We start from the raw sequence: 15,610 nt of genomic DNA, 5'->3' as shown, positions 1-15,610 counted from the left end.
CGCATTATACCTATGTGCGTGTACTATATCGTCATTTAATGTACTTCTATTAACTACGAGCCAGTTAACATAACCTGTTCATTAAGTTACAAAGTAGTTACTTTGTGTTATTTAAGTCGTCATAATTGTTGATTTAATTAACTTTATCTTATCACATCTCATAAGTATTTCTATTCAAGATAATTCACAAATCACACTCCACTGAGGGGGCTCTAGCCATTTCAATAAGCTATAATTAGTGTGTAAACTCATTCCATTAAGCTAAGAACTAAAAACCCACTAAGAATAATGCCTAAAAATCATAAAGATAGTGATGATGAAAATAATTCTACTGGACAGAATCAAGATAAAGAGAGCGCAAGCAGTGAATCTGAAAAACCAGTGAACCGTGATGATCTCTTGAGAAAAGAACTTGGTGAATTTGGCTGGTTTCAGTTGCGATACCTTTTGATCATAACAATACCAATCATGTTAAATGCCGCTAGAAACGATTTCATTCTGGCCACAGCAGCAATACCACACAGGTGCAGTATAACAATATACCTATCTATATTTTGGTTTAAATGTCATTTTGAAGAGTCATTAAAATACAATAAAATTATCTAAAAAGTGTGAACTTTTGGAAATATTGATGTTTTGAAGTGTTATTTTCAAAGAGTTTTAACTATAGCTACAATAAATACAATTTTCACCATCATCATCATCATCTTTAGCTTGTAGGCATATGGTCCAAAAGCCTTAATGTCAAAAGCCCGGCCCTTAGATTTCCTCATCCAGCCACTTCTCACTACCCTGTTTGAATCGTCAGCCCATATCGTGCTGATGGACACTCCAATACGCTTACTTCTTCACGGTCTCTACTTTTGGAGTAATTTCGACTTTCAAATACTAATATTAGTTGATGATATAATTATCAATATTAAAAACTCAATTACAGGTGTCGAATTCCAGAATGTGGTGAAAATAGCAAATTGCTTACTTACAATCCTGATTGGATCTTGAACGCTGTGCCGGAGACAAAATCAGGCTTCTCGAGCTGTAACAGATATGCTTCTATTGATTTCGGAACCAACGGTTCCTTGGACTACTGTCCTGCCAGTCTATTTGACCAGACAACCGTCGTTAGTTGCAAGGACTTTGTCTATGCAAATGATCATAGTGTAGTATACGATGTAAGTATCAAATAATATTTTTAAAACTTGACTTGTTAATCGGTACCAATTTTTGGTATCTATGGCTTTAAGGGTTTCACTTTATCCAGAGTATAATATCAATCTTAATCTGTGTCATCACTTACCGTATACCATATTACCCGTAACACTTGTAAAAGTAAAGGCATTTTTCTATCACATAGCTCTTTTATGTTTTAGTTTGATCTTGGATGCAATGAATGGCTTCGCGCTTTAGCAGGCACAGTAGGCAATATCGGCTTGTTGCTGGGATTGCCTCTAACGGGATACATCTCAGATCGTTTTGGCCGCAAGGTTGCTTTAGTGTGCAATATATTCTTAATGGGCCTTGTTGGAGTGATCAGAGCTTTTTCTACTAATTACCCCATGTACATGATATTGCAACTGATTCAGGCTATATTCGGATCAAGTATTTATCCCACAGCTTATGTTTTAGGTAATAGGTTCATTTTTAATACATTTGAATGGACCAGTTTTATTCAACTTAATAATTTAATTATTATTTTTTAGCCACAGAACTTATTGGACCAAAATATCGCTACGTCAGTATAGCATTTTCGTCAATATACGCACTGGGGCAAGTATTGATGGGCGGAGTGTTCTGGCTTATTGGTTCTTGGCGATATGCTAATCTGTCTCTGTACATTCCTTGCTTACTCATGTTTGTTTATTATTGGCTTTTGTCTGAAAGTATTCGCTGGCTCCTCGTTAAGGGAAGGTACGCTGAAGCGAGGAAGATAATAGAAACTGCAGCAAGATTAAATAAAAAATCAATCAGTGATAAATCTATGGAAGCTTTATTGAAACCTCAACAACACCCTCTTCCTCGTTCAGGGGTATGTTTTGTGTAATCCGTCTTTCAGAAACTTATTCATAATCAATTATTTTAATGAAGTTCTTTACGTTCAGATGAAGCAAGCTGGTGTTATTCGAACGGTGATACGCTCTCCTATTTTATTGATACGTGGATTTACCACTTCAGTGTGGTTTGTCGCGGGAACATTTATCTACTACGGACTATCCATCAATTCAACCGGACTGTCAGATACTATGTACCTAAACTACATGTTGACTAGTGCTATGGCGATCCCTGGATGTTTCGTTGGAGGTTTTTTACTCACTAAGGTTGGCAGAAAAGCCTCACTGTCATCGGGGTTTATCCTTTGTGGTTTATGCAACATATTGTTCGTCGTGGTACCCTCTGGTAATCAATCATTGTAATAAATTCACTAATCTTTTTTTAGTCTTAATATTTAATTATACTAGCTGGTGCCCGCGACTTCGTCCATGTAGATTCTGGTTTTTCACAATCCCGTGGGAACTCTTTCATTTCCCGAGATAAAAAGTAGCATATATGCTAATTCAGGATATTATCTATCTTCATTCCAAATTTCAGCCAAATCCGTTTAGTATTTTTGTATGAAAAAGTAATAAACATACATACACACACATACACATGAACTTTCGCCTCTATAATATTAGTGTGATCTATTCATTCACTTCTAATCTGCACTCTGAACCTGTGTTCTAAGACTAGAGTGAAGTTAGTAGTGTAGTTCATACTTTCTTTGTGAACCAAGGCGAAAAAGATTAATATTTTAATATTAATTTCGTAGACATGTTCACATTACGGCTAATAAGTTACTTACTTGGAAAGATGGCGGTGACGATAGCTATGGCTTCGCTCTACCTCTACACATCGGAGCTGTACCCCACGGAGTATCGACACACTTTTCTGGCGTTTTCGTCAACCGTGGGGCGTCTTGGCGGCATTGCTGCTCCACTGACGCCACCACTTGTAAGCTGCAATACTATATTATCAAGTTTTTAGGATTCCGTAAAGGAAAAATGGAATTCTTATAGGATCCCTTTGTTGTCTGTCCGTCCGTCCGCCCGTCTGTCTATCAGACTTATAGGCTTCTTCCCATTGAATTAGAATCATGAAAATTGGCAGGTAGGTAGGTCTTATAGCACACGCAAAGGAAAAAAGCTGAAAACCGTGAATTTGTGGTTACATTACAAAAAAAATCTTGGCCGGTTTCTCTTTTATTCATCATCCAATGTATTAGGTTTACTATAATATCTAATGGTAACAGAACAAGCTCATAGAAAATATTCATTATCTAAATTGTAGATTATGCCATCAATTTTTGTCAAGGCGTAACGGGTTTTAACTATATTATATGACTGCGAAACCATTACTCTTTATTCTTTCTTAATTCTTTATTTACATTCATGTTTACATCATAAAATATACAGTATTACAGCATGAAGCCCGTCAGGGCATCGCAAAGGATAACATTTGTAATTAATTGTATAACTTGCTGTTTTTTCATTAATTTTAATACTTTTTCTGTTTATGTTATTGTTTATTTTGTAGGTTAAGAATTTTGTTTTTCATTATGTTTTTAGATTATTATTATTAGGGACATGTACAGACAAAGGCCGTAAGTAGTTTAGCACCTTAATGATCACATTCGCGTGGCACGGTTATGCACATGCGTTAGGTGTGTGTGGCGTGTTTATAGAAAAAGCTCATAACGTATAAAAGCCCTTAAATAAATAAGGAGATAAATAACACAATATCCACCTTCATCTTTACTATTTCTTTATCGTTCGTATAAATCATTATGTCTCTATTTTCAGACACAATACTGGCACGGCCTCCCTTCAGTGATGTTTGGTGCTATGGGCTTCCTCGCTGGTGCCATGGTGCTCACACAACCTGAGACTCTAGGCGCTAAGCTCCCTGATACGTTAGCTGAGGCAGAAATGCTAGGGAAACCAAATAACAGACAGAATTCTGAAATGGAGCATTGAATCAGAGGTCTTACAAAAGCTTCAATTGGTGTCGACGCTGAATTATTTACATTTTAATTATTTTTGACACGCTGAAATGTTAACGGTTGTTGTCTTTCAGTAAAATTAAAAGTTATAGGAATTAAAAATTGGCAGATTGATAATTTTGAACATTCATAAAAAGTAAACTTTAGTGTTTGTATAAGTACTCGAATAAACTTATTGGCGAGATCTATCCGAATCCGCCTATTAATAGTTTCGTGCGAATTAAAATTTTATTTTTTAAAATATTAAAGTTATTTTATTTCAATTACTACCCATCACTACCCATATTATAAATCCGAAACTGTGTTTTCTTGTTGGTTTGTCCTTCAATCACGCTGCAACGGAGCAACGCGTTGGCCTGGAAAATGAGATAGGCTACATTTTATCTCGGAAAATCAAAGAGTTCCCACGGAATTTTCGAGAATCTACGCGGATGAAGTCCCGGGCATCAGCTAGTAGGTAAGTATATAAAATGTGATTGAAGCTAATGTTGCTTAATGCGATTCGATACGGGTTTCATTATCATTTAACTAGGAAGGCTTATGGTGTGGCTGCACTGACATTTTCAATGTGCGACTGTCTGATAGTAAAACCTAGATTTACCAAGCATAAGTTCGAAATGTTTTGTAATAATCGTTAATTTCGGTCTTTTGCTAGCAAATCTCCGCATTTACCTTAGAGACACGCAAGAGTTCAAAAAATAACTCAACCAGAATATAATCTAAGCATCCTGACTCCACGCAACCTTGTGTGCCCTAGTTACCCTAAAATGTTTATGTGTAGGCGTGAAGCCAGAAACTCGCGAAGAAAGTGCTGATAAAGCAAATTGAGGCCGAGTGCAGCAAAGATGGCAATTGAAACGAGTCGGCAACATTGAAAACGAAGGTCAAGTAGGTAAAGCTGAATGAAGTGGCGACGGAGCGCGTCTTGCGCAGCCTATTTTAAAAAACAGTCTTGAAAATTTCTTATTGTTAGTTAAGGATTGTAATACTTAAATGACATAAAATAGCGCATTATGTTATCTCATCTCAAGGAGATCTTGTATCAACAGCTGACATCTTGCACTTTGATAAAAAATTCGGTCAGCTTCAAGCTGTGCAAAAGGATAAATGGTTCCGTTCAAAATATTATTATTATCAGACCAATCTAGCAGTCTCTTAATCTCTCTAGCCATAGAAATTCTTTTCTCATTATTTTTTCAGTTTTGGTTCGCATAGCAATATCCAGTAAGGACTAGTCTTAAAGCTTATCATATTATTTAGACGTACTTACTCGCAGTTACTTGCTTGTATACTGCTGCGGCATACCTACCTATTTTATGGCTACATAACATTAATGAAACAATGTAAAATGAACATAAAAATACGAAATTCTTCTTTAATCGTGTAATTTTGATAAAAATGATATTTAAAATGCGATTTTGTTAGTCAGATTAAAACAATAAAATATAACTTGTATAATAAGTCAGTATTTTGGTTCCACAAAATTGATACTTCATTTAGGGAACTCTAAACACTTACTACTTAATAAGCTACTTCAAAATATTATTGTGCTTACTCGTTTCACTAAACTAAGAGCTGAAATACAACATTTATAATGTCTGAAAAACATAATGATGATGAAAATATTTCTGACGGACAAAATATATCTGACGGAAAAAATATATCTGATGGAAAAAATATATTTGATGGAAAAAATATATCTGACGGAAAAAATCAAGATGAAAAGATGACAAGCAGTGATTTTCAAACATTAGTGAACCGTGATGATCTCTTGAGAACAGAAATTGGTGAATTTGGCTGGTTCCAGTTGCGATATGTTCTTATCATAATTATACCAGTTATGTTTTCTGCCATTAGAAATGATTACATCCTATCCGCTGCAGCTATACCACACAGGTGACACATTATTTCCATTTGTTTCCTACCAACTACAATCCGGGTATCTTTAAAACAAGAATGAATAGGCATCTTCTAGGTAAACGCGTCACATCATCACTTTCCATCAGGTGTGATTGAATTAAAAAAAAAATTCTCAAGAATCAGGTTTGTCTCTCAACAAGTTCAAAGTTTTCATAAAAATTAAGCTTATGGAAAAATCCTATTACAATGTAAAGGATTATATATAAATGATAAGAAATTAAGATAGTGCAAAGTACCCTGGATGGGTTCGAAACTAGTCGAAGTCAAAGTCATTTATTCAAACTGTACTCTACTGTACTGTGTGTCCCAACAGTACTCTACTATTAGTTTATATTAGTACTCTACTATTAGTATATTGTCAATTCAAGTATAGCATCTTTCGAAAAACTTTTTCCATTTCAGGTGTCGAATTCCAGAATGTGGTGAGAATAGCAGGTTAGATGATTACAGTCCTGATTGGATCTTGAACGCAGTGCCGGGGACAAAGTCAGGCTTCTCGAGCTGTGACAGATATGCTCCTATTGATTCCGGAAGCAACGGTTCCTTGGACTATTGTCCTGGCAGCCTATTTGACCAGGCAAACGTCATTAGCTGCAAAGACTTTGTCTATGCAAATGATTATAGCGTAGTATACGATGTAAGTATCAAATGAATATTTTTTTAAACTTGTACTCTACTCGGTATCAATCTTGGATTTCTATAGCTTTAAAGGTTTCACTTTACCCTTTGAGCATAATCTAGTAGTCTTTACAGCTCGTTCACACAGGCCGCGTATGCGTCGCTTAAGCGTAGACATAGCGCGTAGCATTGCGTTGAAATGTATGGAACTTTATGAGACATGGCATACCGCTTGCGTGGTGTGAACGTTCGCATAGACGTAATGCGTGCAGTTATGTCAACGGATACACGCGCGTCATTTAATACATATGCACTTTTACTAATTAACCGTAATAGATAGTACTTGTGAAAATAAAGACATTTGACCATTATATAAATCTTTTTTGTTTTAGTTTGACCTTGGATGCAACGAATGGCTTCGCGCTTTAGCAGGCACAGTAGGCAATATCGGTTTATTACTAGGATTGCCCCTAACGGGATACATCTCAGATCGTTTTGGCCGCAAGGTCGCTTTAGTGTTCAATATATTTTCTTTGGGCCTTGTTGGTGTGATCCGAGCTTTTTCTGTTAATTACGCCATGTACATGATATTGGAAATGGTTCAGACTGTATTAGGATCAAGTGTGTATACTACGTCTATTGTTTTAGGTAACATCTTTTTGACCGTATTTTAATGAGCTATTCTCTTAACATTTTATTAGTTCAACATCGTAATTTTATTTTTATTTTCAGCCACAGAGCTTATTGGACCAAACTATCGCTTCGTCGGTATAACATTACTGTCAATGTATTCACTAGGGCAAGTGTTGATGGGCGGAGTGTTTTGGCTTATTGGTTCTTGGCGATACGTCATTCTGGTGCTTTGTATCCCTTGCTTATTCATGTTTGTTTATTATTGGCTTCTGTCTGAAAGTATTCGCTGGCTCCTCGTTAAGGAAAGGTACGCTGAAGCGAGGAAGATAATAGAAACTGCAGCAAGATTGAATAAAAAATCAATCAGTGATAAGTCTATGGACGCTTTATTGAGACCTCAGCAAGAGCCTCTCTCTGGTTCAGGGGTATGTTTTGCATAATTGTCAATTTGAGTGATATATTCAAAAGCTACTTTAATGAGATTCTTCATGTTCAGGTGAGAAAAGCGGGCTTAATTCGGACGGTGATACGCTCTCGCATATGTACCACTCCCTTTTGGTTTGTCGCGGGAACATTTGTCTACTACGGACTATCCATCAACTCGACCGGACTGTCAGATACTATGTATCTAAACTACATGTTGATTTGCGCTGTGGAAATACCTGGAGTTTTCATTGGAGCTTTTTTACTCACTAAGATTGGCCGAAAAACTACACTGGCGTCGGGATATTTCTTCAGTGCTTTATGCAACATACTCTTTGTCGTAATACCCAATGGTAAGCATAATAATCGTGTCGTACTCAGTATCGTATCTAATTCTAATTTCACTATTAAGATTTACCCCTTCCAGGTTAGCCCGCTTCTATCTGCATCATCACTTATCACCAAGTGAGATTGCAGTCAAGAGTTAACTTGTATCGAATAAAAAAAAAAGCTAAACAACGTGTATAGTGTTAACTTGAAATGAAGTACTTTTTTACTATCGGTATTTTTTTCAGATAGCATGTATACAGTCCGGCTAATAGCTTATTTACTTGGAAAGGTGGGAGTGACGACGGCGCAGACTTGTCTCTTCCTCTACACATCGGAGCTGTACCCCACGGAATATCGACAAACTTTTCTGGCGTTTTCGTCAACTGTGGGGCGACTTGGTGCTATTGCTGCTCCACTGACGCCACCACTTGTAAGCTGCATTAGGGCAAGCGCACATTGGAGGACGGGACGGCAGAGGAATTTTTTATTTAAATGTTGAATTTAACATTTATCCAGTCAAAATAAAGTTTATATTTCAATGTTCGGTGATTGACCTGGGCAGCGCAGTTTTCCCGGAGCACCGAGCATTGAAATATAAAAGGTGTAACCAGAGCGCTAGTACCAAGGTAGCTCGCGTCCCTGTATTTGACATAGGCAACTTTTTATCCCGGAAAATCAAACAGTTCCCAAGGGATCTTTTAAAACCTAAATCCACGCGGACGAAGTCACGGGCATCCTCTAGTTTGAAAATAAAAGTCATCACAGACCAGTTTGACATTTTTCCGTAGGGCATGGTAAATCTCAAGTTTGACTAAAATGTTAGGATTACCGTAGTTCGGCCTTTGATAAATGATAATCCATACTTCCATACTAATGTTATAAATGCGAAAGTGTGTGTCTGTCTGTCTGCTACCTTTTCACGGCCCAGCAGTTTAACTGATTCTGACGAAATTTGGTACACGGTTAGCTAATGCCCCGGGGATGGACATAGGCTATTTTTTATCCCGGAAAATCAAAGAGTTCCCACGGGATTCTCAAAAACCCATCCGCTTAAGCGATTTGTATGAAAGGTACCGAGGTAGCTTGCGTCTCTGTAATTGACATAGGCAACTTTTTATTCCAGAAAATCAAACAGTTTCTACGGGATCTTTGCAAATCTAAATCCACGCGGACGAAGTCGCGGGCATCCTCTAGTAACGTATTATTATACTCTTCCAATCTACAATAATATTTACTGTAACGGAACATTCTCTCAGAAAATATTCATTATCATAATATAATGCCGTTAGTTATTGTCAAGGGGTAACGGTTTTAGCCAGTCACCTTCTGGTGGGATTTGCAAGTGTGAATAGGAGGTGAATGTAGATCTACATTCTACACCTAATATTTCTGATCCCTGATTCCTGATCTTGATCCCTGATTCTTGATTCGTGAGTCAAGGTTTGATCTCCGGTGTCGAGGCGGTTTTGAGATTTGTGTGGTGCTGCGTGGTGGCGGGCTCCGCAAAGTAACGCCTGCCTCTGTACAACATTTGTGGAGAACTCTCAGGTATGCAGGTTTGCTCTTAATGTTTTGCTTAGCCGCACACAACTTTGATAAGTTAGAGCTTCGTACCCGGAATCGAAGCCCCGACCTTCTGAACTTAACCTCTAGGCTCTCACAACCCGATACATAATAATTAATAAGTCATTATAATTTTCAGAAACAATACTGGCACGGCCTTCCGTCAGTGATGTTTGCTGCTATGGGCTTCCTCGCTGGTGCCTCGGTGCTCACGCAACCTGAAACTCTAGGGACGAAGCTCCCTGATACGTTTGCAGAAGCAGAAATGCTAGGCAAACCAGATAACAGACAGAACTCTGAATTCTGAATGCAGTGATCTTACAAAAGTTTAAATTTTTTTGTTAACGCTTGATCTCCATCGAATTATTTTAAGAATTTTGTGCAATTTTTCGATTTACATTATATACTTAATCATAATACTAGCTTTTTATATACAGATGCACTAAACTAGAAAAATAAAACATGCTAAATAACCATTGTATAGGCTCTCTCCACGTCTCAATCCGGCTGGTCCCGGAAATAACCAGGTTATAAGTGATTTGACTACTACTATTTGACTAGGTACTATACTGTCTGTTAAATGAACACAGAAAACATCTAAACTTTAGATGTTTTCTAAAGGATGCCCCACACTGAACGTTAAGTAGGTATCTACCGGATATAAATCAGTATTTAAATAATTGGTTCACTGATGAGAAATTGTTTTAATTTTAAATTGCCTTATAATAATACCAGCTTATACCGGTAGCTTAATACTAGCTTGGTCCGCGTGGTCTACACAAATTTCAAACCCCTATTTACCCCTTAGGAGTTGAATTTTCAAAAATCCTTTCTTATCGGATGTCTATGTCATAATATATCCAAATGCCTTTCAGCCCCATCCGTCCAGTAGTTTGAGCCATAGAGTAGGATGCATAGGATTTATATTTAGATGAGCTGAGGCCCGCGGCTTAGTCTGCATAGATTTAGGAATTCTCTAAGTTTCCAGCATAAAGTTTTTTTTCTTTTTTGTATTATCATTCAAAAATTAAATAAAAATTAATTTTTACTGTAGGTCATAATGGATTTTATCGCATTGCAATTATAATATGGAAATTTTGGCAGAATTTATTAACATTGTATTGATATGATAATATTATCATTTGTAGTAGGCCCGCCTTGGCTTCGCTCGGGATATCTGATACGACACGTCTGCCACGCCGTGCCGCTCCGATAGAAACCTTCACGCAAATGTCAACACCAACTGTACAAAGTTTAAACTGAATTTGATACAATGCGCGGCCGTGAACGCATAGGTGCATAACCGACTTTCAAAAAAGGGGGAGGCTCTCAATTCTGCACGTTGTCTTTTTCCATGTAAATATAGGTAGGTACTTACTACTTAGGTACACCGATTTTCTGAGATATCTATTTGGATCGATTTGTATTTCTAGGATTCCGTACCTCAAAAGGAAAAAGGAACCCGTATAGGATCACTTTGTTGTCTGTCTGTTTGTCCAAGACTAAGCAAAGATTTTATGATTAACAAATGAAAATAAATTATTTTCCAAAAATCCTTTCTTAGCGAATGTCTTTGTCATTATAGGTAGCAGCATGCCAATTCTATGAAATTAATGAAAAATGCGCGAACCAATAGGTAGGTAACGATCGAACGAACGAACGTTATATAGTTTATTTATAGTTTCAGATAGGTACCTATAGCTTAATTTAAATACGAAGTTAATAATTGTCTTTAGTGTTCAATTTATAAGCTAGCATAAATATAATACGATAAAATGTAGCATATGCATGTATAATTTTCAATATTATAGTCCATTAATTTCAAACTACCTAGTCGAAGATATGCAAAACGCGTTTTTAGGGTTCTGTAACAAAATTATATAAGAGAAACCTGTATGCGACAGTCTGCCCATCAGTCCATCCTTATGTCACACTTTTTCATTTCAGCAACTGTTAGTAAAGAGCCAGCTTCGTCGAAGCATTAGCTCGTTGGCGGGTGGAGTCGAAAATAGCTGTTTCTCTCTAACTCTAACGCGAGAGGAGGTGAATGCATTTTGATTGAAATACAAGATTTACACAAGTAAAGACATTATTATGAAGTAAAGTGTGGCATGATGTTGTTAATTTTTCAATTTTCTAGTTTCTTATAGTTAATGTAGGTTATTTACGCACGAAGCTGTTTCAAAAGCCCTAATTTTTTTTAAAAATTACTTCATAAACTTTTAAAATAAATACAATTTATCTAGAGCATAGAAAATGGAGAGATAAATCGATCTTAAAAAGAAGAGTTTAATCAAAGAGCTATAAAGAACCATTATTATTATATTTATTTCCAAGCTACGGAAAACTCGGCAGGCGAGTCTGACTCGCACTTGGCCGGTTTTTATTATGTAATTTGTATGTAAACTCAAATTTGATATTTGGGTAGATAGGTACCTAACAACCAACTTAATTATTATAGGTATGATGTTACTAACCTTGGTTCGTAATAATTGTGAACAGTATTACCAAAGTTTTACTTACTATTAACACAAGAGTAGGACTGACCTGAAATTGAATCGTGTGGAGGTAGGTACCATCGAGCATGTAACATCACGGTATCAAGGTAACTAAATTACTAAAATTTAATGGCAAATGCAATTATCCATACTATCCATCCATACTAATATTATAAATGCGAAATATGTGTCTCTCTGTCTTTCGCAACCTTTTCACGGCCCAACAGTGTAACCGATTCTGACGAAAAGTACAGGGTTAGCTTATATTCCGGGGACGGACATAGGTTACTTTTTGTCCCGGAAAATCAAAGAGTTCCCTAAAGACCTATCCACTAAACCGATTTGTATGAAATTTGGTACCGAAATAGCTTTGCGTCCCTGTAATCGAAATAGACAACTTGTATTCCGGAAAATCAAACAGTTCCCACAGGATCTATAAAAATCTAAATCCACGCGGACGAAGTCGCGGGCATCCTCTAGTTTATAATAATAATAATAATAAATGTTTATATGTTTATTATATTAAGCTGTGATAGCCAAGTGGTTAGAACATCCGGCTGCTAATCGGAAGTCGGGGGTTTGATCCTGGACACGCACCTCTAACTTTTCGGAGCTATGTGCGTTTTAAGCAATTAAATATATCACTTGCTTTAACGGTGAAGGAAAACATCGTAAGTAAACCTGCATGCCTGTTATAGTTCTCCATGTACTCAAAGGTGTGTGCAGTCTGCCAATCCGTATTGGGCCAGCGTGGCAGACTATGGCCTAAACCCTTCTCACTCTGAGAAGAGACCCGTGCTCAGCAGTGGGCCGGCAATGGGTTGATCATATTATAATTAACCGACTTCCAAAAAAGGAGGAGGTTCTCAATTCGTCGGGATCTTTTTTTTTTTTTTTTTATTTTTTTTTTTTTTATGTATGTTCCCCGATTACTCAAAGACCCCTGGACCGATTTGGAATTTTTTTTTTGTTTGAAAGGGTATACTGTGCAGGTGGTCCCATATAAATTTGGTGAAGATCTGATGAATATCTTCGGAGATGGAGAACAGAAATCCTCAATGGATAAGAGCAAATTGCTCGCGATCAGTGTAATAGCTTAGTAAACAGTAGGGTTTTAACTGGGCATAGCATATTATAGTACAGTGGGGCCACTAAAAATTGTGAAATAAAAAATTTTCAAAAGAAAAATAAAACCGACTTCAAAAACCAAAAACACTAAAAAGTAGAAAATAATTTTTGTTTAGCTACACATGTAATGTACCTAGGTATGAAGTCGAGCGAGCATATTAAAACAAAATTAGAAATCCAAGAGTGAAGCTCGCCCGACTTCATACCTAGCTAGGTACATTACATGTGTAGCTAAACAAAAATTATTTTCTACTTTTTAGTGTTTTTGGTTTTTGAAGTCGGTTTTATTTTTCTTTTGAAAATTTTTATACACCCGCATGTCAGCGCGGGGACTGTGCGGGTGTGCGGGGCGTCCTCACCCCGATTGCCATCACGAGCTGTCGCGTACTGTACTTACAATAGCACAAACAAATACCGATACGTACTCATGGTAGATATGGCGTTAACTAAGGACATCGATTCGAGGCCATGACCATGAGTAATATGAGTCACTCTGTAATATATCACAAATAGCCCCATTTTGACGTTTCTCGTTCATGATAACTTACTTTGGATGAACGCATTAGCAAGAATCGAAAAGTTGGATACTTTTGGATGAATAAATATGAAGCCAGGTAGCCGGTATTTATAAACATGAGCGATTGGTGTAATTTGGTAATCGTAGTAGGTCATACGCTTTCCAAATTAACCCGCTTCCATCTTAGACTGCATCATCACTTACCACCATCTGAGGTAGCAGTCAAGGGCTAACTTGTAATGGAAAAAAAAAACATTTTATTTTAGTTTAAATTGAACAATACCCTTAAACATTGCAGTAGGTTGTTCTTAAAATTGATATAGGTATGTACCTACAGCGGGTTTGATAAATCATTTAAAATGACAAAATTAGCTATAATAGCACTAAATAAACAACATAAAGTTATCGTTATCTCTGCTCATTGCTACTAGACAAAAGTTCAAACGGTCCTTCGAGTGCACAGAAGTTTTTTCGATTTCATTTCCGTGATCAGCTGTTTGCAGGGTTGTCACATTTCAGTTTTGAGCAAATTCTTCAAGTTCTCAAAATATCTTCCACAGGTACCTGTGGAAGATATTTTGAGAACTTGAAGAATATTTGCCAAAAAATAAAAAGCCCCATAGAGTGATAGGTACCTATCACTCTATGGGGCTTTTTATTTTTTGGCACATATCTACACATCTCAATCCTAACCTCAACTTGCCGATGTTACGGGCCTTGTCCAACATCTTGTATTTATATTAGGTCTATAGAAAATTAAATATTTTGGAACTTAAATATTTCACTCCACGAAATGCATGTGCTTTTTGATAAGTAAATAAATTTTGTTTTTTTTTCACATAAGTACTTGTTACTTATTATAGCAACCCTAAAATAAAATAATATTAGCGCTGTTTAAAGTAATAAGCTTAAGTTATTTGTAGTCAATAGTCACTACTCATTAGTTAAGTATCTTGTTAGTTTATTTGTATGAAAAATGCCACAAAGTACAGCCCTATTATTATTAAGCATACATACCTATATCATTATATCAATAAGATAGTTAGCAGTGCTCTTGAAGTGATATGTAAAGTGTTTGTACACTTTTTGGCCGAGCATCAAGCAAACAAACTATGGGCCATCTTTGAAGATGTAGAACGAATATTTTTAGTATGATGACGTATCTTTATATTTAACCGTAGTATCTATCAGTCCGGAAATAAATATATTGTGCGTTTGCATTCAGTGGTGTAGTGCAATCTTTACTTTCAGTACCTATATATTATGTTATCTTATTTTTGTGGTACCAAATAAACAGTTTTTCTTTCTTTTTTCTTTCAATCCGTGCTTTTTGTAGGTATATTATTTATTGCAGGAAAATTTTAAAGTAGGTATGTACCTACCTAAAAAGATTAATTTTATTCGAAACCGAAAAGGAATACAACTATTATTAAATGATCACAATATAAAATATGTTTGACAGTTTGCCTCTGCAATGTTATCTACGAGTATCTCACTTTACACTAATATTATAAAGGCAAAAATGTGTGTGTGTGTGTATGTCCGTTTGTTACTCTTTTTGGCTGTGCATTTTCATAAGCTAGATTGTGCTTTGCATTAACACATAGGTTATTTTTTATTCAATAAAATACAAAGTTTCAAAATCGTTTCAATCACAGTACAAAGGGACTCCTATGAACAAAAGTAGCGTCACGATTAATTATTTTCTATTTTTTTAACGTAAACCACAGATTTTCTGAGATGTTAATCATAGTCTATGTCTGTCTACGATGTAAACATAACTATATATTTGTGGGTGGCTACTCTATTGATCTTTCGCTCTCCAAAACTAAACCAATAAGTCGAATCGGTGCAAATAACTTATTTCCCAAACTATAGAAGGTACCTATCTCTACTGACACTGGAATGTCAAACGTCGAAACCCATTACTTGGTTACATTGTAT

At 36.4% G+C, this 15,610-nt stretch overlaps 2 protein-coding genes across 2 annotated transcripts; both read left to right on the top strand.

Moving 5' to 3' along the window:
- Positions 1-169: 169 nt before the first annotated feature.
- On the top strand, positions 170-4,274 carry LOC123870270 (organic cation transporter protein-like). The gene is made up of 7 exons (XM_045913500.1): positions 170-524; positions 938-1,172; positions 1,371-1,626; positions 1,701-2,026; positions 2,100-2,394; positions 2,807-2,988; positions 3,837-4,274. Exons 1-7 carry the CDS (start codon positions 289-291, stop codon positions 4,008-4,010), a joined length of 1,704 nt encoding a protein of 567 aa, XP_045769456.1. The 5' UTR covers positions 170-288; the 3' UTR covers positions 4,011-4,274.
- A 1,219-nt stretch (positions 4,275-5,493) lies between these two features.
- LOC123870274 (solute carrier family 22 member 7-like) lies at positions 5,494-15,519 on the top strand. Its single transcript, XM_045913504.1, has 9 exons — positions 5,494-5,662; positions 5,735-5,932; positions 6,359-6,593; positions 6,967-7,222; positions 7,307-7,632; positions 7,704-7,983; positions 8,206-8,390; positions 9,663-9,835; positions 15,508-15,519. Exons 1-8 carry the CDS (start codon positions 5,631-5,633, stop codon positions 9,828-9,830), a joined length of 1,680 nt encoding a protein of 559 aa, XP_045769460.1. The 5' UTR covers positions 5,494-5,630; the 3' UTR covers positions 9,831-9,835; positions 15,508-15,519.
- Positions 15,520-15,610: the final 91 nt, after the last annotated feature.

This window comes from Maniola jurtina, chromosome 12 (assembly GCF_905333055.1).
Source record: "Maniola jurtina chromosome 12, ilManJurt1.1, whole genome shotgun sequence".
Classification (NCBI taxonomy): domain Eukaryota; kingdom Metazoa; phylum Arthropoda; class Insecta; order Lepidoptera; family Nymphalidae; genus Maniola; species Maniola jurtina.
The sequence above is the reverse complement of the archived record's forward strand: the minus strand, read 5'-3'. Positions and strand labels throughout refer to the sequence as shown.